General features: G+C 36.4%; 1 protein-coding gene across 5 annotated transcripts in view; it reads right to left on the bottom strand.

Annotated features, from left to right (window-relative positions):
- The window catches only part of RAD50 (RAD50 double strand break repair protein), a 92006-nt gene that overhangs the window by 46106 nt on the left and 22387 nt on the right, over window positions 1–23513 (bottom strand). For all 5 annotated transcript variants that reach the window (XM_072840952.1, XM_072840954.1, XM_072840956.1 and 2 more), the window contains 6 exons: window positions 8320–8448; window positions 7920–8085; window positions 6111–6304; window positions 4529–4735; window positions 2863–3045; window positions 2176–2333 (listed from right to left, as the gene is read on the bottom strand). In XM_072840952.1, coding sequence (XP_072697053.1) covers window positions 2176–2333; window positions 2863–3045; window positions 4529–4735; window positions 6111–6304; window positions 7920–8085; window positions 8320–8448 — 1037 coding nt within the window. The remainder of the gene's footprint in view (window positions 1–2175; window positions 2334–2862; window positions 3046–4528; window positions 4736–6110; window positions 6305–7919; window positions 8086–8319; window positions 8449–23513) is intronic.

Genomic DNA, 23513 nt, shown 5'->3' with positions numbered 1-23513 from the left:
TATAATTCATCTCCACTACAACTCCTAAAATTATCCTAGCCAACCTCCATACCAATATAGATGAGGGTTTGCAGGTTATGATGCACTAGGCAAGTCATTATGAAGTCAATATAATGGATCATATTCAGCATATATTTAAAAATGAGACAATAAAATACATTGGAACAGACTACCCATGGTTAGGACACAAACTATTTTGAGAAACTTATTTCAGATTAATGTGTATAAGTCCATGTGTGCTACATCTTGATACTTTCCATTATGAGTCACAGTAAAAATATGGCAAAAATAAAGGTGATGCTTTGGCCATCCCAGCCACTGAGCAATGGTTGTCAACATCACTATCTTAGCACCTAACACTCCTGACCCCCTCCTTGAAGGTCTATTTTCTCAAGATGTCAAGAACTACTCCTGTCTGGCTCCCTCCAGCTCCCTGAATTCTAGTTTCCTTCACTTTCTCCTCTTGCTTTGCTTACCAACAGTAAATGTTTTTCTCTTTTCTTCATATAACCCCTTTAAGATGATACAGTCTATACTAATGATTCCAATTATTAGTCATTCACAAAGCAACAACTTCCAATCTCCTGAACTTCAAGCTCTAATATTCTATTCCCTAATAGACATTTCCGTAAGAAACACAAACATGGCCAAAAGTGAATTCGTGATCTTCTCAAATACCTGTATTGAATTTTTGACTCTCTTGACACTTTGAGTGCAAAGTGACAACAGAATAAAGTGATCACTTTATTGTGGTAAAAACCAAATTATATAAACTTTACCATCTTGATCATTTTTAAGTATACAGTGCAGTAGCATTAACTATATCACATTGTTGTGCTATACATCTCTGAAACTTTTACATCTTGTAAAAACTGAAACTCTGTAACCATTGAACAACAATTCCCTTTTCCCCCTTTCCCTACTTCTTAGCAACCATCATTCTACTGTTTTCAAGAGTTTGACTTCTTTGGGTATCTCACATAAGTGGAATCATGCAGTATTTGTCCTTTTGTAACTAGATTATTTCACTTAGCAAAAATATCTTCAAAGTTCACCCAATTAGTGCACGACAGGATTTCCACCCCCCAACCCTCAGTAAGCTTTACACTCAATGTGGGGCTTGAACTCACAACCTGGAGAGCAAGAGTCACATGCCCAACTGAATGAGCTAGCCAGGCACCCCAGGATTTCCTTCTTTTTTAAAGCTGAGTAATATATACACAAATATCCACCAAATCTTTATCCATTCATCATCTGGCTGCTGACACTAATGCTGTAATGAACATGGATTTGCAAAAATCTCTTCAAGATCATGTTTTCGATGCTTTTGTATACTCAGAAATGGGATTGCTGCAATATCTGGTACTTTATTTTTATTTTTTTTAAGATCCTCCATTTTCTCTATAACCTATATCATTTCATATTCCCGCTAACAATGCACAAAGGTTCCAGTTTCTCAACATCCTCACCAATACTTACTTTCTGGTTTTTCTTTTTTGGTAGTGGCCTTCCTAAACTGGTGTGAAGTGATATATCATGTGGTTTTCATCTGTATTTCCCTGATGACTCAAGTACTTTTTCATATACTTACTGGCCATTTGTATATGGTCTTTGGAGAATGGGAAAAATTCTTTGCCCATTTTTTAATGCAATTATTTGTTTTTGTGTTGGTGAATTACAGGAGTTCTTTACATATTCTAGGTAATTATCACTTATTAGATAAATGGTTTGAATATTTTCTCCTATTCTGTCAGCTGCCCTTTCCATAATTGTTTCCTTGCTGTGTAGAAATTTTTAAGTTTAACATAGTCGCATTTATCTATTTTTGCTTTTGCTGCCTATGCTTTTCATGTCAGGTCCAAGAAAATATTTGTCAATTTCAATATAATGAAGCCTTCCCCCTAAATTTTCTACCATTAGTTTTACAGTGTCAAGTGTTGCTTTTTGTAAAGGAGAATTTTAATCCTCTCATTAAATTCTGCAAACTTTTAAGGAACAAAAGGCCCAAATCAATTTCAACATTTCACTTGATTTATAAAATACAGAAGAACCAAAGTCAATTAACACAAAACATACCAGTTTATAACAATAAATAATAAAACAACTAAAGCAATGAAAAATAAAAACATGAGATAAGGGATCTATAGTACATCTTCAAATGTTACAACTACTTACTTCAATTTGGCCAGTCTGTCCCTGGTCTGATTAATTTCTTTTGATTTACTATGAAGCCAGTCTTCAAGCTGTTTTTTGTTGGGAAAATATCCTAACAATGAAGTTAATTCATCACTGTGTCGAGATTTTATTTTTCTAATTTGTTCATCTTTGTCAGCCTACAGAAAAAAAAAATTTTTAAAATAAAGTCCAAGATTTTACACATTGTATCAAGAACAAAAATAAATTTTAATTTACAAATCTGAGATCAAGAGTTACATCCTCTACCGACTAAGCCAGCTAGGTGGCTCAGAACAAAATAAATTTTAGACTGATTAAAATTCTAGGCTTAAAAAATAAAACAATAGAATGCAAGAAGAAAATAAAAAAACGTCTTGAAGTTTCACAGTGGGAATTGCCTTTCCGTGCCATAAGAGAAAAGAGTCTGACAATATATAAAAAGTAAAATTTCTGTATGATATATAATAAAAATTAATAGCAATGGGCATGTGTATATACACTTCTGTATTATTAATTTTTGTAATCAGAAAACAGTTCTGCTCCGAAGTCTTTTTTATAGAGTATTAAGCTCACTTAACTCCTAAAATACATTGCCAGCACCACCTAAACACTTCAAAGTGCATCTATTATGAATGTAAATTATTTTAAATACCAGAAAGTATAATTAGAACAAAAAGAAAGTCATACTTTGTCTTTGGTCAGCATTTCCATCTGGGTGCGTGTTGTTGTATGATGGTTTAACTGTTCCATCTCCTGGTCCAATTTACGCAGGGTCCTGTCTAGGTCTGCTTTCTCGTTTTGAAGGCTTATTACTTCTGTTTTTAGAACTTCTACATTGCTGTTTTTCTCAGCCTTGCTTAGCTCACGTTCCTTATTAATAATTCAAACACACAAGTTTATATGTTTTGTGTTAAAATAAAGACAAAATGTATTAGAAATCAACTATTCACCAGAATTACCAAAATATTACTGTTTGCCCTTATCCAAGAAGAGAAAAAGCATAAGAAATAAGATTTTTAAAGAAATTCTTATAAAGTTATCTTACTAGGTTATAATGGTAGAAAATTAGTTAATAAATCTTGGAAGGACAAACAGGAGGGAAAAGTGAGAATTTAGTGTAAAACTGAGAAAAATATACCTACATATACAGTTTAGTGACCCTTTAGTTGGTAATTATTTATCAAGTACCCATGTAACTCATTACATTGCTTGGCATGTAGAAACCATAAAATAGTGTAATACGGTCTCTGACCAATGCTTTGCCATCACAAGGCAATATTGTGACAAACTGCTAAACTGACAAAAATGTATGGTAGATGGTACAGAGCAAATAGAAATGTTTACTTATATTATCAAGATGGGATCTGAGAGGGAGATTAGCCAAGCTTTAGGATGCCCACTTTGGTGGCAGAAATGTGAAGGAAGGGGACAGATTAGAAATGAGGAAGAGAAACTTGGAAATTCATGAAAAGAAGAGATGGTCTAAGAAAATTTCTACCACACACAAAGTGAGAACATGTCAAGAATCATATAAAATCTACAGTGTTTGGAACCTAGAGGGAAAATACTTTTTTTAACTTAGGTAAGTGTTTCTTAGCCAAGGTACTCATAACAATCACCTGGTTTTGTTGGGAACACATTTTTCTTTTTTCTATTTATTTGTTTATTTATTTATTTTTAAAGATTGTGTTCATTTATTCACGAGAGACACAGAGAGAGGCAGAGATATAGGTAGAGGGAGAAGCAGGTTCCCTGTGGGGAGTCTGATGCGGGACTCAATCCCAGGAGCCCAGGATCACGACCTGAGCCAAAGGCAGATGCTCAACCACTGAGCCACCCAGGCACCCCACGTTTTTTTTTCTTTTAAAGATTTTACTTATTACAGAGAGAGAGAGAGAACATGCATGAGCAAGGAAAGGGCCAGAGGGAGCAGCAGATTCCTCGCTGAGTGGGGAACCTGACATGGGACTCAATCCCAGGACCCTGGGATCCTGACCTGAGTTGAAGGCAGATGCTCAAGTAACTGAGTCACCTAGGCACCCCTGGAACACATATTTCTATTCCCCAATCTAGAGATTTTGATTAACAAGGTCTGAGGTAAGGTTTAAGCATAAGTCTTTTTTAAAAGCTTCGGAAGTGATTCTAATTTTCAATCCACCTAGTTCCAGAATCAAAGAGTTGGTATGATTAAATATTCAGATGTTTTCATTTTGTATGAGATTCATAGACAAGGTTGACATTTTTATTGAAATGCCATAATCTTAACGATTAGCAATAGGCAATATACCTCAGAATATAAGATTCTAAACATTTGATATCTTAAAATTAATAGATTACTCAAATAATATCTTACAGCTTTTGAGAGCTCCTGGTCCAGTTCAAGAATCCTGTCTGAAGATCCTTCCAACTGCTGTAATTCATACTTCACATTTCTCAGCTCATTCTGCTTCTTACTTAGGATTTCTGATTTTAGCTCAATTATTCTTCCCAGTCCAGTTTTCTTATCCCTTATCTCATCTATCTGTTCTTGTTTCAGAGTCTCTTTTTCTGCAAAGTCATTCTACATATGAGAAGAATGAGCATTAACAATTTTTTTCACTGAACAATTTATTAATAAAGTTTCTTAAATGCAAAATTAACACATGCACACTAAGGAAAATATAGCAAAGTAAAAAATATAATGACTATCAACCAGAGAGAATTATTAGTAACTACGAGCAAACTTTTTCTTTATAATCACCTTTAAAAAGAAAATTTGGAAGACAAATACTGTATGATCTCACTTATATATGGAATTTAAAAACAAACCCAAAAAACAAAAAAACTCATAGAAAGATTAGATTTGTGGTCATCAGAGGCAAAAGGCGAGAGGAGAGAGAATTGAAGGACAGTGGTCAAAAGGTTCAAATTTCCAGTTATAAGATTAGTAGGTACTATGGATATAATGTATACCATGAGGACTACAGCTAACACTGCTGTATAATACATAGAAAAGTTGTTAAGGAAGTACATCCTAAGAGTCTCATCACAAGGTAAATATTCTTTTATTGTAACTACATGAGGAAATGGGTATTAGTTGAACCTATTGTGGTAATCATTTCACAATATATGTAAATCAGTCCATCATGACATATGCCTTAAGCATATAGAGTGGTATATTTTTTTAAATTTATTTTTTATTGGTGTTCAATTTGCCAACATATAGAATAACACCCAGTGCTCATCCCGTCAAGTGCCCACCTCAGTGCCCATCACCCAGTCACCCCCACGCCCCACCCACCTCCCTTTCTACCACCCCTTGTTCATTCCCAGAGTTAGGAGTCTCTCATGTTCTGTCTCCCTTTCTGATATTTCTAGAGTTGTATATGTTAATTATTTCTCAGTAAAACTGGAAAAAGAGAAAAGAAATTTAACTTAAAATCAAATTTAAAACATAGCCTGTATTTTCTTCATATTTTTATCCTTAAAAAAACTGAGGACAAACATTATATGGTCTCATTCATTTGGGGAATATAAATAATAGTGAAAGGGAATAGAAGAGAAGGGAGAAGAAATGGGTAGGAAATATCAGTAAGGGAGACAGAACATGAAGACTCCTAACTCTGGGAAATGAACTAGGGGTGGTGGAAGGGGAGGAGGGCAGGGGGTGGGGGTGAATGGGTGACGGGCACTTGAGGGGGGCACTTGACGGGATGAGCACTGGGTGTTATTCTGTATGTTGGCAAATTGAACACCAATAAAAAATAAATTTATTATTAAAAAAAAAAACTGAGGAAAGTTGCTTCCATAAAGTTTTGTTCTATCTCATATAGATTATATCCTAACACTAACCTGAAAATCTGACAAAACTCATTTTGTCAGAGGTCCACCCAAAAATTAAAACTATAATATCACTAGAGAATCTGACACAAACAAAAGAATATAGAAGCATTTACCATCAGTTGGCTGGCAATTTCTGCTTCCCTTTCTTGCCTCTCTCTCACAAGTTTGTGAAAATTTTTAATATGTCTTTCACTGAATGGTCCACGCTCAAAGCCGTCCAATTCTAGCTGTGTTGCCAAAGATTGAATTAATGAATCTCTAGCTCGGATATGTTCTTGATGCCGATCTGCTTGTAGCTGTAGACGACCTTTAAAAAACACAACCATAATGATTCTATTTTCAACTGGTTTTTTTAAAAATGAAAAAACCTGGGGATCCCTGGGTGGCACAGTGGTTTGGCGCCTGCCTTTGGCCCAGGGCGCGATCCTGGAGACCCGGGATCGAGTCCCACATCGGGCTCCCGGTGCATGGAGCCTGCTTCTCCCTCTGCCTGTGTCTCTGCCTCTCTCTCTCTCTCTCTCTCTCTGTGACTATCATAAATAAATAAAAAAAATTAAAAAAATTTAAAAACCTGTACATTCATATGCAGCTATAAAAAAAAACAAAACACAACAGAATCTCTTATAGCCTTTACCCAGATCTCCTCATTGGTAAATGTGGTATTGTGACATAATAAGAAATACATATTTGGTCTTTGTCCCTGCCTAACACAAAACAACCAAAACTCTTAGAATTTCTGAGTGATACAGGTGAAAAGAGCATCTTTTGTTATTCATTTTAAGTCCTTTTCAGCCATACTTGAGTTTATTCTAATGAGGTGACTCTTAAAAGGATGAGAGCTGGTTGTCAAAAGAACTATGTGATTATAGAGTAGGAATTTTCAGTATCCACCTTCTCAACTCTACAGAGCAGCTGAAGATTAATTCAATCACCAATGATTTATCCAACCATGCCTATATAATGGAACTTTCCCATAAAAACCCTGAACAACAGTGTTCAGAGAGCTTTCAGGGTGGTGAGAACACATCAAGGTACTGGTTCATGACTCCAGACAATTAGTCTCAAGAGCTGAATTCTGTCTGCTGAGAATTGGAGAATTAAATTACTTGGTATGGAAAAACCCACACATCTGGTGTCAGAATTGTTGTGAGCAGAAAAACAGGCTGCCGCCTCCGTTCCCGCGCAGGCCCCGGGGGCGCCGACGGCCCGGCCCAAAAAAAAGAAAAACAGTATTTCCTTTAGTAATATTTTGTAATACTATAGCATAATTTCACAGTCAGATAGATATTGACACTGATACAATTCATCAGTTTTATTAGATTTCCCCAGTGTTACTTTTATCTGCTTGTGCATATTAAGTTCTATATGACAGTGAACATAATACAGTTCAAATACCACAATAAACTTTTGTAACCATAAGGTTTTATAACTGTAACCATACTTGTTACTTTTTTTTACCTTTTTTTTTTTTTAATAAAAACTTTATTTGAGAGACAGAGAGAGAGAGAGAGAGCAAGCACAAACAGGGGGAGGTAGAGGGAGAGGGAGAAGCAGGCTGTCCACTGAGCAGGGAGTCCAATGTGGGGCTCAATTCCAGGACCCTGGAATCATGTCCTGAACCAAAGGCAGACGCTTAACTGACTGAGCCACTCTGGTACTCCTGTTTTTTGCCCTTGTCCCTTTTATAACCATAACCATACTAAACCTCCTGCCCCTCCTCCTACTCAGTAACCCTGGCAATCACTTATCTGTCCTCTGCTTCTAAAATTCTGACATTTCAAAAAAGTTATATAAATGAAAACATACTGTAAAAGCCATCTTTTGAGATTGTCTTTTTTCACTCAGCATAATTTCCTGGAGATTCATCATTCATGCAGAAAATGCAAAGTTGGAAAAAAGACCAAGTTAACATTTTGTCCTACCCTGCTCAACAAGCAGTTCTGATTTTTCCTGATTGAGAAGCCTTGATTCTTTATTTAACTTTTCCAGTTCACGCTGACAGTCTACCAGTCTCCTTTCTTTCTCCCTTACTGTTCTCTGGTGATTGTGATATAAGTCATTTAGTTGCTCATCAGTCCCTTGAAAAACCTGTGTAGAGAACCAAAATAAAGAGCTTTATTGAATAAATAGAAGTTATCACTCTAAGGTACAAAATATGAAACAAAGCTTATTCAAAATCCTTTCTTTTAACACATACATGGAAGTCACACAAACATCAAGATTTGTATTTTTTCCGAAATATGAGTGGCAAATGGATTCAAATAAGGCTCATTATAATAATCTCAAAATTCTGAAGGAGAATAAAATTCTACCACCACAAACCTTTTCCATTTTCTGTTCCAGTTCACTATTATCTTTCTCCATTTGCTTCTTTCGGCTATCCAAGGCTTTAATTTCATTGTCAAGTCTCATTATTTTAGAGAGATTTTGTTCAATTTCTTTTAGACGATTCTGAAAATAAACCAATACTCTACATAAATTTCACTACAGTTTATAGTGGAAATGAATGAAAAGAATAAAGATGTCCTGGGCTAGATACTTAGTAAAAGTGATCTCTCTCATTTAATGCTAATAATGCTGTAAGTTATAGGAGGCACTGAGAAACTGAGGATCAGAGACATTAAATAATTTGCACAACTTCTCAGAGCTACTAAAAAAAAATCAGTAATTAAAACACCACTTCTAGCTCCAAAGCCCATGTCCTACCCTCAACACCTCCCACAAAAGTCATTCATTCACTGGGTAGAGTCACATTATGTAAAGTACCACATTATAAAAACTTAATCTTTAACAGGCTCATTTATTTAAAAAAAAAAACAAAACTACTGAGTGGGCGAGAAACTCATCATGAGTCACAAGTGCATTCTGAGGCTGAAGGCAAAATTTAGACAGAAAACTATATTTTGATTCAAAGTCTGCTCAAGCGCAGAGAATTCTGAGCAAGTGAAGTGTGACAGATGATCTCACTGGCCTGCTTCCAGGGACAGTTGGTTGCCTGATCTCCTAGGAATACTTAAAACCAGGCTCAGAGTGTTCTTTCCTTGGACTGACACTGAGGATACTCTTCTAATGTTTGCCTCTACAATTCCAAGGCTGACCAATTCCTCTTCTGAGAAGGGGTGCCTGGGTGGCTATGTCGGTTAAATGTCTGACTCAGTTTCAGCTCAGGTCATGATCTCCCAGTTGTGGGATCGAGCCCCAATCAGGCTCTGTGCTCAGTCTGCTTCAGATTCTCTCTCCCTCTCCTCCATACTCTTGTTCTTAGTCTCATTCATATAAAATAAATAATAAAATAATAAAATAAAATAAAAAATAAAAAATAAAAAATAAAATAAAATAAAATTAAATTAAATTCTGGGGAGGAAAAAAACCCTAATTTTAAAAACTGCCACACTAGTAGAGTGCTTTTATATCAACTTTAGCTTTCACTGGTGTACCTAAATACACCCTTAATTTCAATGTCATTTAATAAAGTTATAGTAATACCATATCTTGTGATTTGTATATTAACATGTAGCATGTAATCACCATAAAAACAGGAACTTTGTTTAGTAATGCATCCCCACACATGAAATTGGTGCTATGTTATTAGCTAAATCAAAGGAATAATTTTACCGATTATAATTCATAGCTATCATTGCATCAATGCCTACTATATTGAAGACATTGTTTAAGATGCTGCTATACATTCACTCTAACCCTTACGAGACTACTAGCTAAATAGGAGACTTGGAGGACTCAATGTGCATGAAGTCACATTCTTAATAATGTGAGGTAAGATTGGAGGCAGGGTGGTGTCGCTGCTAACACTATAGGCTCTGGGTACTGGAACAAGGTAAATCTCAACTTTATCTTGCACCATATAAAAAATTAACCTGAAATTGAGCATATACTTAAATGTAAGAATGCAAACTATAAAACAGAGAAGAAAATTTTTGTGATTTTGGGTCAGGCAAAGATTTCCAATTAGGAAACCAAACAAACTGTATGAGGAAAAAAGGATAAACTTGATTTCATCAAAATTAAAAACTGCTGCTCTTGGAAAAGCAGTTAATAAAATACAGTATTTGCAAAACACATACATGATAAGGGCCTATATCCACAAAAAAAGAAATCCCACAGCCAAATAAAAGACAAAAATCCCATTTGAAATAGGCAAATAGGGGATTCCTGGGTGGCTCAGCAGTTTAGTGCCTGCCTTTGGCTCAGGGCGTGATCCTGGAGACCTGGGATTGAGTCCCATGTCGGGCTCCCCGCATGGAGCCTGCTTCTCCCTCTGCCTGTGTCTCTGCCTCTCTCTCTGTATCGTAAATAAATAAATCTTAAAAAAAAAAAAAAGAAATAGGCAAATATCTGAATGATACTTAGCAAAGAAGATATGGCAAACACATAAAAAGACACTTAACATCTATAAGCATTAGAAAAAAAATAAATAAAAATTATGATAAAAAAAAAAACATTTGCAGATACTACCATGCTATAATGGCTACAATAAAAAAGACTGAAAATACTAAATAGTGTGAAGGATGAAGAGCAACTTCACTCTTATATGTTGTTAGCAGGACTACAAAATGGTACAATCACTTTGAAAAGTAGTTTGGCAGCTCATAAGGTTAAACATACACTTACCATACAACCTAGCAACCTACCACTAGGAAGTTACCCAAGAAATTTGAAAAGATATCTTGAAAAGCCTGTATACCAAGTTTATAGCAATTTTATTCCTAATAGCTAGAAGCTGGAGAGAGACTATTATCCATCAACTAGGGAATGAAAAAATTATAATATATCCACACAATTTATCCTCAACAGTAAAAATAAATTAACTACTCATACATGCAATACAGGTAAGTTAAAAAGATTTAAAAGATTATGCTAAAAACCAGAAACAAAATGCTATCTAATACATGATTCCATTTATATGACATTCTAGAAAAGGCAAAACTATGACTTAACAAATCAGTGGTGGGATCCCTGGGTGGCGCAGCGGTTTAGCGCCTGCCTTTGGCCCAGGGCGCGATCCTGGTAGACCCGGGATCGAATCCCACGTCGGGCTCTCGGTGCATGGAGCCTACTTCTCCCTCTGCCTATGTCTCTGCCTCTCTCTCTCTCTGTGTGTGACTATCATAAATAAATAAAAATTAAAAAAAAAAAAAAAAAGAAATTAAAAAAAAAAAAAAAAAAAAAAAAAAGAACAAATCAGTGGTTACCAAGAGCTGAGAGTAGAGGGAGGGGACGACAAACAAACTTCAGAGAACTTTTTTGGGATAATGTGAATGCTCTATATCTTAACTGTAGTGATGGTTATGCTACCGTATGCATTTGCCTAAACTATCAAATTACGTACTTTGCAAAAGGTGGATTTTACTATATGTGAATTGTTTTTCAATAAATCTGACTTAAAAAAATATGGACTTAGGATTTAGTGAAATCTGGACTCAAATTCTGGTTTCACACCATAGGAACATCTGTGCAATGTGAACATCTGTGCCTCAGTTTTCTTGCCTATAAAATCTCATAGGATTACTACAGGGCTTATTACACAGTGCATTTTAAAGCACTCTTATCCGTGACTAGCATATCATAGACACTCAACGAATGGGACCATTCATATCACTTGTGAAAAAAATTCTGTGTTCTGAAAAATGTCTTTTGAGCAGTTTAACAAAGAGACCAGACTGATTCTTAAAAGCCCTGGATATTAACACCTCAGCTATGGTACTACACTCAGAAACTTGTCAGCTTCTATTACTGTCTTTTGTTGGCATTAACCTTATCTGGGCTTGGATCTATTTTGACACCTCTAGTGACTTCATTCCTTAAATCCAGCCAGTCCACCATATCCTGAATATCATTTCTTTGAAATCTGTTTTTTTTTTTTCTCAATTTTCATTCCAGTGTAGTTCACATACAGTGTTATATGTATATGTGTTTCTGTTCAGTCCCTGCAGCACAAAACCCAGGTTCTATTCCCAGAGCACACCACCTGGTAAAAGAAGCCAGGACAAATACAAAGACAACACAAAATGTAGCAGTATTTAAAGCTTAGGTGTTAGTGTGAAATGAGACCATGAGCAAGTTCAGGTATCCAAGAACCATGAACTTATGTGTGGAAGAATACACAAACAGGCCAGAGGGTATTTTTTGAATTCAAAAACAAGTTTCCCAAGGCGTTTCCACTGAAGGCAAAGAAGGGCCAAGGTCAGGACAGATTGTGGTGGGATGAGAATAAAGCAGTATGACAGAATTCCTAAAGAAAGAGGGAATCTATAAAAAATGAGAAGCATGAATGCAGTATTGAAATGAAGCGGGCTTCTAGAGGACTCCTGGGAAGGTGATCGGACTCAAACTTTATGTTTAGTTCCACGAAGGAAAGAAACCTTGTACGTTAGAGCTAAAACCAAACCAAACAAAAACTTTGAAATCAACCACTTAATAAATATTTTCTGAACCACCTGCTATGTGCCAGACACTGGGATAGGCTATGAGGACTCAGAGAATAAAAATTAAACCCAGGGAGAACTAATCAAAACTAAACACAAATAAAGAAACAATATATATATATGTAAGTGATGAATCACTAAATTCTACTCCTGAAAGCAACATTACAGTATATGCTAATTAACTAGAATTTGAATAAAAACTTGAAAAAAAAAAAAGAAACAATACCTCACTATTTGTTACAGCCTTAGTTAGAATCCTGGCACCACTCAGCAAATGCCAGTTGTTATCTGTTTGCCATATCTTGATATTCATTCCTTTACAATGTTGTTTCTACCAAATGGATTTTCTTGATACTGTTTAAGAAAAGTTTGTTTTTCACTGCCTCTCCATCTCTAATTACCCACTTATTCATAGTCAACAAAATCATATCCCCAATTCATTCCTCTCTGGCCAACTCAGACAGAAATTCTCTTTCTTATTCCTTAGAGGTCTTACACCTGTCTCTCTCTGCTGTATGTGTGCCTTTCTAACCAGTCTGCTCCTAAAGAAGGTAAAATGTGTTCCAGTATCTTGGGAATTACCACACAATATCTATACACGGTAATCAGATAGCTCATTCTAAAATATCATTCTTACTTTCATACTTTCATTTTTCACTTATCATTCATACTTTATCATTCTTTTGTCTATTAAACTAAATTCTAAACCCAATGGTTCTCCATAATCTGACTGCAATTCCCTCTCACTCATTTTACCCTGGTTTACTTAACCCAGGCTCTTCCTCACATGATCCTGTTTAATAAACTGTATGTGTGAATACAGACATATAAAAATGTAGATGTAAATACATTTATACTGTATATATACATAAAAAGAAAAACTGCAGGTAGCCTGTATCTGGAAGGTCAGAAATGAGGAGTAGGAAGATTATCTCTTACTTTTCAACTCATATTTTTTCCATAATTTTTTTCACTGTGAGCATATTAGTTTTAAAAGAAAAAAAATACAAACATACATAAAATGCCTTCTACTCAAGTCAGTTTGATTTTTCCCCATTTTTTAAGGAAGAGTTCAGCCATCTCTCCTCCTTTGAAGGCTTTGTGACCAATTTCTATTCAAGACCATCCCCCTCTTTTCTAACAGCTTTATTGAGATAGAATTCACATATCATTAAATTCACCTGTTTAAAGTGTACTGATTTTCAATGCTTGTTAGTATATTCATAGAATCGTGCAACCATTACCATAACCGAATCTTAGGATGTTTCAACTTCCAAAAGAGAAACTGTGTCAATTAGCAATCACTGTTCATTCCATTCTACCGTCTACCCAATGCAATCATTAATGTATTTTCTGTCTCTATAGTTTGCCTATTTTGGACGTTTCAAATAAATGGAATCACATGACATACAGTCTTGTGTAATTGGCTTCTTTCAATTAGTGTGTTTTTGAGGTTCTTGCCTGTTGCAGCATGTATCAGAACTTCATTCCTTTTTATGGCTGAATAATATTTCAATGTAAGGTTATGCCACATTTTATTTAGCTAACGGTTTCCATTTTTTGGCTATTATGAATAATGCTGCTATGAACATCCCTATACAAGTTTTTTTTGTAGATAAATTTTTTTAAGTTCTCTTGGGTGTAAGATTCTCAGGAGCAAAAATGCTGGATCAGGGATCCCTGGGTGGCGCAGCAGTTTGGCGCCTGCCTTTGGCCCAGGGCGTGATCCTGGAGACTCGGGATCGAATCCCACATCGGGCTCCCGGTGCATGGAGCCTGCTTCTCCCTCTGCCTGTGTCTCTGCCTCTGTCTCTCTCTCTGTGTGACTATCATAAATAAATAAAAAAATTTTTTAAAAATGCTGGATCATATGTTAACTCTATGTTTAACATTTCAAGGAATTGCTTAACTGTTTTCCAATGAGAATGCACTATTTTACATTCCCACCACCATATATGAGGGTTCCAATTTCTCCCTATCCTTATCGACACTATTGTATGTCTTTTTGATTTACAGCTATTCCAGTGGGTGTGAAGTAGTATCTTACTGTGGCTTTGGTTTGTATGTTTGTGATGAATAATGGTGTCAAATTTCATGTGTTTTTGGACAGATATATACCTTCTTTAGAAAAATATCTATTTAGATCCTTTGTACATTTTCAAATTGTTATTTTTTTTATTACTGAGTTATGAAGAGTTTCTTACATATTCTGGGAAAAAGTCCCTTTTTAGATAGATGACTGGCAATTATTTTTTCCCATTTTGTGTCTTTTTGCTTTCCTGATGATATAGTTTGCAGAGCAAGTTTTTTTTTTTTTTATTTTGAGGAAGTCCTATTTATCCATTTTTCTTTTCTTACTTGTGCTACAGCCACCACACCTTTTGGCTCCTAAAGAATCTATATTTTAAACTATATTATTTGCATAGCTCTTTAAATTACTCCTCTGTGATCCTAACTATCTTCTTAAAAAGTATCCTTGTTTCTCCAAATAGATTTTAAGTTCTTTAAAAGCAAGGTCCAAAGTTTTGGCCTCTTCATCCCCAAGAGCAACTGCACAGTGCTATGCAAAAAACAATATTCACTAAATAATGCAATAATGTCAATGGATACTGAGAATCAAAATCAAAGCTTTTCTAGTTTACAATCCAAAAATCTGTATCAGGCAGTTGGAGGATGGCAATGAAATAGGAGGACCCTAGGCTCACCTCATCCCACAAATACAAGTAGATAACTATTAAATCATCTTACGTACCCCAGAAGTCTATCTGAAGACTGGCAGAACAAACTCCACAGCTAAAGGTAGAGAAGAGGTCACACTGAAGAAGGTAGGAAGTGTAGAGATGTGGTTTGGGAGAAAAGGGATTATGAGCCCTGGGTGAGGAGGGAGCTGCAGTTGCAGAGAAGAGTGAGGAAACAGACTAACATACAGGGTAGCACACAGGGAAAATGGATCCCCAGAGCGATCGGCTTAGAAAGCGAAGAGGGCCTGAATTTTTTGAGTTCTTGCAAGCAGCCTGGAGTTTCAAAGTGTTTGACTCTAGGAAAGCTCAGAGAGCCATGAGGCTGCTCTTGGAGAAAATGCTGGACAAACAGCCAGTAGTCATATACCGTGGAAAGAGCAATCTAAAGAACACCTGGGGCACACAGTGGGGAGGTTAGTTGTTCATCTCAGAACATGTCCTAAAGAGGCAATGTTCATTCAGGGATTGGTCCAGAAACAAAGGAATTGGCATTTCCCTCCCCAGCCCTCAGGGCCATCTGTAGGAACCAGCAGAGCCCTGACACTCAATACCTAACTTATACCAAGCTACACACAGCCTCCACACTCTAGTGGAACCTCCGGTCCTTGTCACACTCATCTCAGTCCCAATGTAGCAGGTCTCCTCCCCCAAAACACTGGCCCAAATCTCTGCCAACACCCCATCTCCCAACTTGGGAGTTTTGCAAAGCTTCAGTTCTAGTGGCGGTGGTGACAGATCTCATTTCACAAGCAGATCAGAGTACACCTAGTTAAAACATGCCACAATCAGGCCAGGGACCCACCATTGCCCACAATAGGCAAAGACAGCCTCTGCAGATGACTGACTGGCTTGAAGGATAAAGCAGCCAGGACACAAAAGGAGATCACATGAAGCATACATAGGAGATGCTCCCAGAAGGGTCAGGCCCCATAGAACAGGGGACACTATATGGCAGGGCACTACAGGACCTCTTCTTCATAAAGCCATTACTCTCAGAAATAGGAAACATAGCTGACTTTCCTGACACACAGAAACAGGCAGAGAGATAGACAAAAATGAGAAGACAGAGATATTTCTCCCAAATCTAAGAAGAGGACAAGGCCACAGCTAAGGATCTAAGTGAAACAGATATAAATAATATGCCTCTTGGGAGAATTTAAATAAATGATCATAAGGATATGCACTGGACTTGAGAAAAGAAGAAAAGACAATAGTGAGACCATTAACACAGAGTTAATGAATAACATAAGCAAATATAAAGAGCTCAATAAATGAAATGAGAGGGGCACCTGAATGGCTCAGTAGTTGACATCTGCCTTCAGCCCAGGGCGTGATCCTGGAGTCCCAGCATTGAGTCCCACACTGGGCTCCCTGCATGGAGCCTGCTTCTCCCTCTGCCTATGTCTGTGCCTCTCTTTGTGTGTCTCTCATGAATAAATAAATAAAATCTTTAAAAAAATAAATAAATGAAATGAGAAACACATTGATGGAATGAATAGCAGGCTGGAAGAAACAGAGGAAAGATATAGTAACCTAGAAGAGAGGTTAATGGAAAGTCACCCAACTGAACAAAATGGAGAAAAAAGAATTATGCAAAATGAGAACAGGCTTTGGGAACTCAGTGATGCCACCAAACATAATAATAGTTGTATTATAAGAGTCTTAGAAGAAGAGAGAGAAAATGCGGCAGATAATTTATATGAAGAAATAATAGCTGAAAACTTCCTTAATTTGAGGAAGGAAATAGATATCCAGATTCAGGAGGCACAGAGACCCCAAACAAAATCAGTAAAAGCAGATTCACATCATAGTATATACTGTAATTAAAAAGGCAAAATATTTGAAGCATCAAGATGAAAAGAAGACACTTATATACAAAGGAAACCCCTTAAGGGTATCTATCATCTGACTTCTGAGCAGAAACTTTCCAAGCCAGAAAGGAGTGGCATGATATATTTAAAGAGCTGAATGGGAAAAGTCTATAGCCAAGAATACTCTATCCAGAAAGGCTATCATTTAGAATAGGAGATCAAAAATTTCCCTGACAAGTAAAAACTAAAGGAGTTCATGATCACTAACTCAGCCCACTGCAATAAATATTAAAGGGGGACTCTGTGTGTGGAAAGGAGAGCCCAAAATGACAATATGAAGATAGGAAACACAAATCAAGAAAAATGACTGTTTCTGTAAAAAAACCACTCAAGAAATCCACAAAATAAAAACTGTAAAGTATTATGTCATATACCTAAAATGTAGGGAGGAAAAAAGTAAATGGGTTTAAACTTAAATGACCATCAACTTAACATAGGCTACTATATGTAGAAGAGATTATATACAAATCTAATGGTAACCTAACGGTAACAAATCAAAAACCACTAATAAATATGCAAAGAATAATGAGAAAGAAATCGACATATATCACTAAAGAAAGCCAGTAAATATGAAAGAGATAAAGACAGAAAGTATCAGAGAAAATCTTCAGAAACAACCATAAGACAATAAAATGGCAATAAATACATATTTATCAATAATTACCTTGAATGTAAATGGACTAAATGTTCCAATCAAAGACAAAGGGTTACAGGATGGAGATAAAAAAAAAAAAAAAAAAAAGACCTATACCAGAGCCTCGTTTTATTTCATTTTTTGAAAGATTTTATTTATTTATTTGAGAGCGAACAAGCAGTGGTGAGGGGCAGAATGAGAGAAAAGGAGAAGCAGACTCTGTTGGGCAGGAAGCCCGATGAGGTCTCAATTCCAGGACCCAGTGAGCATAATCTGAGCCAAAGGCAGATGCTCAACCAACTGAGCCACCCAGGCGTCACCAGAGGCTCATTTTAGGCCCAAAGGCAGGGGCTGCCTGGGTGGCTCAGTGGCTGAGCAACTGCCTTTGGCTCAGGGCATGATCTCCTTCTGGGGATCAACTCCTATACTGGGCCCCCTATAGGGAACCTGCTTCTCTCTCTGTCTGTGTCTGCCTCTCTCTGTCTTTCATGAATAAATACAATCTAAAAAAAAAAAAAAAAAGAATTAGACCTAGAGGCAGTTGCAGGGATCCCTGGGTAGCTCAGCGATTTAACGCCTGCCTTGGCCCAGGGCATGATCCTGGAGACCCGTGATCAAGTCCCATGTCGGGCTCCCTGCGTGGAGCCTGCCTCTCCCTCTATCTGTGTCTCTGCCTCTTTCTCTCTCTTCTCTCTCTCTCCCTCTCTGTGTGTGTGTGTGTGTCTATCATGAATGAATAAATAAAATCTTTAAAAAAAAATAATAAAGGCAGTTGCAGATTGAAAGTGAGGGGATAGAGAAACACTGATCACACAATTGAATGTTAAAAGGAAGCTGGGGTAGCTGTACTTATATTGGACAAAATAGGCTTTAAGACAAACACTATAACAAGAGAAAAAGATACTATATAATAATCAAAGGGACAATCCAACAAGAAGATACAAAAATTGTGAACATTTATGCACCCAACATAGGAGCACCCAAATACATACAATAGTTAATAACAAACATAAAGGAACTAATTGATAGTAATACAATAATAGGAGACAAACACCCCACTTACATCAATGGACAGATCATCTAAAGAGAAAATCAACAAGGAAACAGGGTCTTTGAATGGCACACTGGAACAGATAGACTGAATAGACATATTCAGAATATTTCATCCTAATACACGAGAATACACAATCTTTTTCAAGTGTACATGAAACATTCTCCAGGATAGATCATATATTAGGCCCCAAGACAGGTCTCAACAACTTCAAAAAGATCAGACATCCCATGCATTTTTTCCGACCCCAAAGCTATGACACCAGACATCAACCACAAGAAAAAATGTGAAAAGAACACAAGTACATGGAGGTTAAATAACATGCTAAGCAACGAATGGGTCACCAGGAAATAGAAGAAAGTACAGGGAAGGGTGCATGGCTGGCTTGGTGGGAGGAACATGCTACTCCTGATCTCAGGGTTGTAAGCTGTGCTCACTTCGGCAGCACATATAATAAAATCAGGATTGTAAGTTTAAGTTCCATGCTGGGTGAAGAGATTCCTAAAAAAATAAATTAAAAAAGTAAAAAAAAATAAAAATAAAAATAAAAAGTACATGGAAACAAATGAAAATGAAACACAACAGTCCAGAATCTTTGGGACATAGCAGAAGTCATTCTAACAGGGAATTTTATAGTAATACGTACCTACTTAAAGAAGAAAAATCTCAAATAAACAACCTAATCCTACACGTTAAGGAGCTAGAAAAAGAAGAGCAATCAAAACCCAAAACCAGCAAAAGGAAGGAAATAATAAAGATTAGAGCAGAAATAAATGATATAGAAATGGAAAAAAGACAAAGCAGGGGCACCTGGGTGGCTCAGTTTGTTAAGCATCCAACTCTTGGTTTTGGCTCAGGTCATGATCTCAGTGTTGTGAGAACAAGTCCGGTGTCGGGCTCCATGCTCAGCAGGGAGTCTCCCTCTCCCCCGCCCCCGTCCCCCCTCACCTTTCTCTCTAATAAATAAATAAATCCTGAAAACGAAACAAAATAGATCAATAAACCCAGGAGCTGGTTCTTTCAAAACACCAACAAAACTGATAAGGTCCTAGCCAGACCCACCAATACACTAGTCAATAAATAAATAAATAGGGGATCCCTGGGTGGCGCAGCGGTTTAGCGCCTGCCTTTGGCCCAGGGCGTGATCCTGGAGACCCGGGATCGAGTCCCACGTCGGGCTCCCGGTGCATGGAGCCTGCTTCTCCCTCTGCCTGTGTCTCTGCCTCTCTCTCTCTCTCTCTCTCTGTGACTATCATAAAATAAATAAATAAATAAATAAATAGAGCACAAAGAGAGTGCTCAAATAAAATCACAAATAAAGGAAGAGAAGTAACAACCAACACCACAGAAATACAAACAATTTTAAGAGAATATTATAAAAAACTATATGCCAACAAACTGGACAACCTAGAATAAATGGATACATTCTTAGGGACATATAACCTATCAAAACTGAATGAGGAAAAAATAGAAAATTTGAACAGACTAATAACCAGCAAGCAAGTTAAAGAAGTAATCAAAAAACTCCCAACAAAACAAAACTCCAGGACCACATGACTTCACGGGTAAATTCTAGCAAACGTGTAAGGAAACATTAGTATCTATTCTTCACAAACTATTCCAAAAAATACAGAAGGAAGAAAAGCTTCCAAATTCATTCTGAAGCCAGTGTTACCCTGATACCAAAACCAGATAAAGACAGCATAAAAAAAAAGAGAGAGCGAACTACAGGCCATTATCTCTGATGAACACAGATGCAAAAATCCTCAACAAAATATGAGCAAACCAAATCCAACAATACATTAAAAAAATCGTTCACCACAATCAAGTAGTATTTATTCCTGGGTTGCAAGACTGGTTCACTATTCATAAAATCAATCAATATGATACATCACATCAATAAGAGAAAGGAGAAGAACTATGTGATCATTGCAGCAGATGCAGAACAAACATCTGACAAAGTGTAACATCCATTCATGATAAAAACCCTCAAAAAAGTGGTTTAGAGGGAACATACTTCAACATAATAAAGACCATCTAGGAAAAACCCACAGCTAACATCCTCCTCAATGGGGAAAGACTGAGAACCGGAATTTCCCTAAGGTCAGGAACAAAACCACTTTTATTCAACATAGTACTAGAAGTCCTAGCCACAGCAATCAGACAACAAAAAGAGACAAAAGGCAACCAAATTGGTAAGGAAGAAGTAAAACTTTCACTATTTGTAGGTGACATGATACTACATGCTATTAATGCATAGTATACTAAACCATGTATGTATAGTATACATACACTAAACTGTATATATGTATAGTACATGTGAACTCTATATATCATACATTCTAAATATGTATATATACACACACACCTGTGTATATAGACATGTAACTGGAAAGACCACCAAAAAACTGCTAGAACTGATAAATTCAGTAAAGTTGAAGGACACAGGATCAATTGTGTTTCTGCACACCAATAATGGAACAGCAGAAAACGAAATTTAGAAAACAATCCCATTTACAATTGCATCAAAAACAGTAAGACAACTAGGAGTAAAGCTAACCAAAGAAATGACAGGCTCGTACTTTGAAAACCATAGGATCCTGATGAAAGAAACTGAAAATGACATAAAGTGGGAAGACATTCCATGCTCATGGATTGGAAGAACAAATAGTGTTGAAATGTCTATACTACCAAAAGCAATCTACAGATTTAATGCTATCAAAATACCAACAGCATTTTTCACAGAACTAGAATAAACAATTCAAAAATTTGTAAGGAACCACAAAAGACCCTGAATAGCCACAGCAATCTTGAAAAAGAAAGCAAAACTGGAAACATCCAATTCTAGATTTCAAGTTATAGTACAAAGCTGTAGTGATCAAAACAGTATGGTATTGGCATAAAAAGAGACACATCAATCAATAGAGCAGAAAATCCAGAAATAAACCCACAATAATATGGCCAATTAATTTTCAAAAAAGCAGGAAAGAATATCCAAGGGAAAAAAAGACTGTTCAACAAATGTCAGGAAAAATGGTCAGCTACATGTAAAAGAATGGACTACTTTCTTACACCATACACAAAAATAAAACAAATTAAAGACCTAAATGTGAGACCTCAAACCATAAAAATCCTAGGAGAGTGTAAGAAATAATTCCTCTGACATAGGCCATAGCAACTTTTTTGACAGGTCCCCTCAGGGAAGGGAAGCAAAAGCAAAAATAGACTATTGGGACTACATCGAAATAAAAAGCTTCTGCACAGTGAAGGAAGCCATCAAAGTAATGTTAACTTACAGAATGGAAGAAGATATCTGCAAATCACATATCTGATAAAAGGGTGAGTATCCAAAACATACGACGAGCTGATACAACTCAACACCCAAAAAACAAATAATCCACTTAAAAAATGGACATAAGACATGAACAGACGTTAGACGTTTCTCCAAAGAAGACATCCAGACACATGAAAAGATGCTCAACATCACTGCTCATCAGGGAAATGCAAATCAAAACTACAATGAGATATCATCTCATGTCTCCCAAGGTGCTGCTGAGGATGCAGAGAAAAAGGAACTCTTGTACACTACTGGTAGGAATGCAAACTGGTGCAGCCACTCTGGAAAACAGTATGGAGGTTCCTCAAAAAATTAAAAACAGAACTACCCTAAGATCTAGCAACTGCACTACTGGGCATTACCCAAAGAACACAGGAACACTAATTCAAAGGGAGACATGCACCCCTATGTTTGTAGCAGCATTATTTACAACAACCAAAATATGGAAGCAGCCCAAATGTCCATCAACCGATGAATGGTTAAAGATGTGATGTATAAAACAGTGGAATATTAAATAGCCAAAAAAACTGATGAATTCTTGCTATTTGCAACAATATGGATGGAACTAGAAAGTATAATGCCAAGTGAAATAAATTAGAGAAAGACTGATTTGATTTCACTCATGTGGAGTTTAAGAAACAAAACAAATGAGCAAAAGCAAAAAAAAAAAAAAAAAAAGGAAAAAGACAAACCTCTAGAAACAAACTCTTAACTATAAAGAATTAATGGTTATCAGAGTGTACATGGGTGAGAGGATGGGTGAAATAGATGATGGGGATTAAGGAATATTTTTGTCATGATGAGAACCAGATGATTACAATAAAAACCTTTTAAAATAGACAAATAAAAAATCTTTAAAAATCTATACCAGTATTTGGAGACAAGTTTAAAAAGCCAGATCAGTAACCTTTAAATGATTTTTAAAAAAATCTTGTAGTTCTTGTACCTGTAGTAGTTCTTGTACCTGTAGCCCTAAGCACCATATACCATGTATATCCTTCACACACAGGAAACACTCAATAAATGTTTAGGAAATCAGCATTTTTATTTATGGTCTTTATAGCCTTTCTTATAAACCACAGAAGTTTAGAAAGCTGAACTCATATGCAAATATTATCAACATGTTATGCATCAATTCCAAATTCTGTACAATGTTAAGAACATCCTGAAAATTACAAAAATTCCCTGGAAAGATGTGTCAATTAAAAAAAAATCTCCTTAAGAATATAGAAATGTGGAAGGGGAGGTGGGTGAGGGGATGGGGCGACTGGGTGATAAGCACTGGGTGATATGCTACATGGTGGCAAACTGAACTCCAATAAAAAAAAAAAAGAATATAAAAATGTGTAAAGTGGGGTCATTATTCAATTACTAAACATCTACATTAGTAACTTAGTATGACGGTACCATTCCTTCTACTCTCAAATCCAAGCTCTTTG

This window comes from Canis lupus, chromosome 10, assembly GCF_048164855.1.
Source record: "Canis lupus baileyi chromosome 10, mCanLup2.hap1, whole genome shotgun sequence".
Taxonomy (NCBI): domain Eukaryota; kingdom Metazoa; phylum Chordata; class Mammalia; order Carnivora; family Canidae; genus Canis; species Canis lupus.
This window is presented reverse-complemented; position numbering and strand designations above follow the sequence as displayed.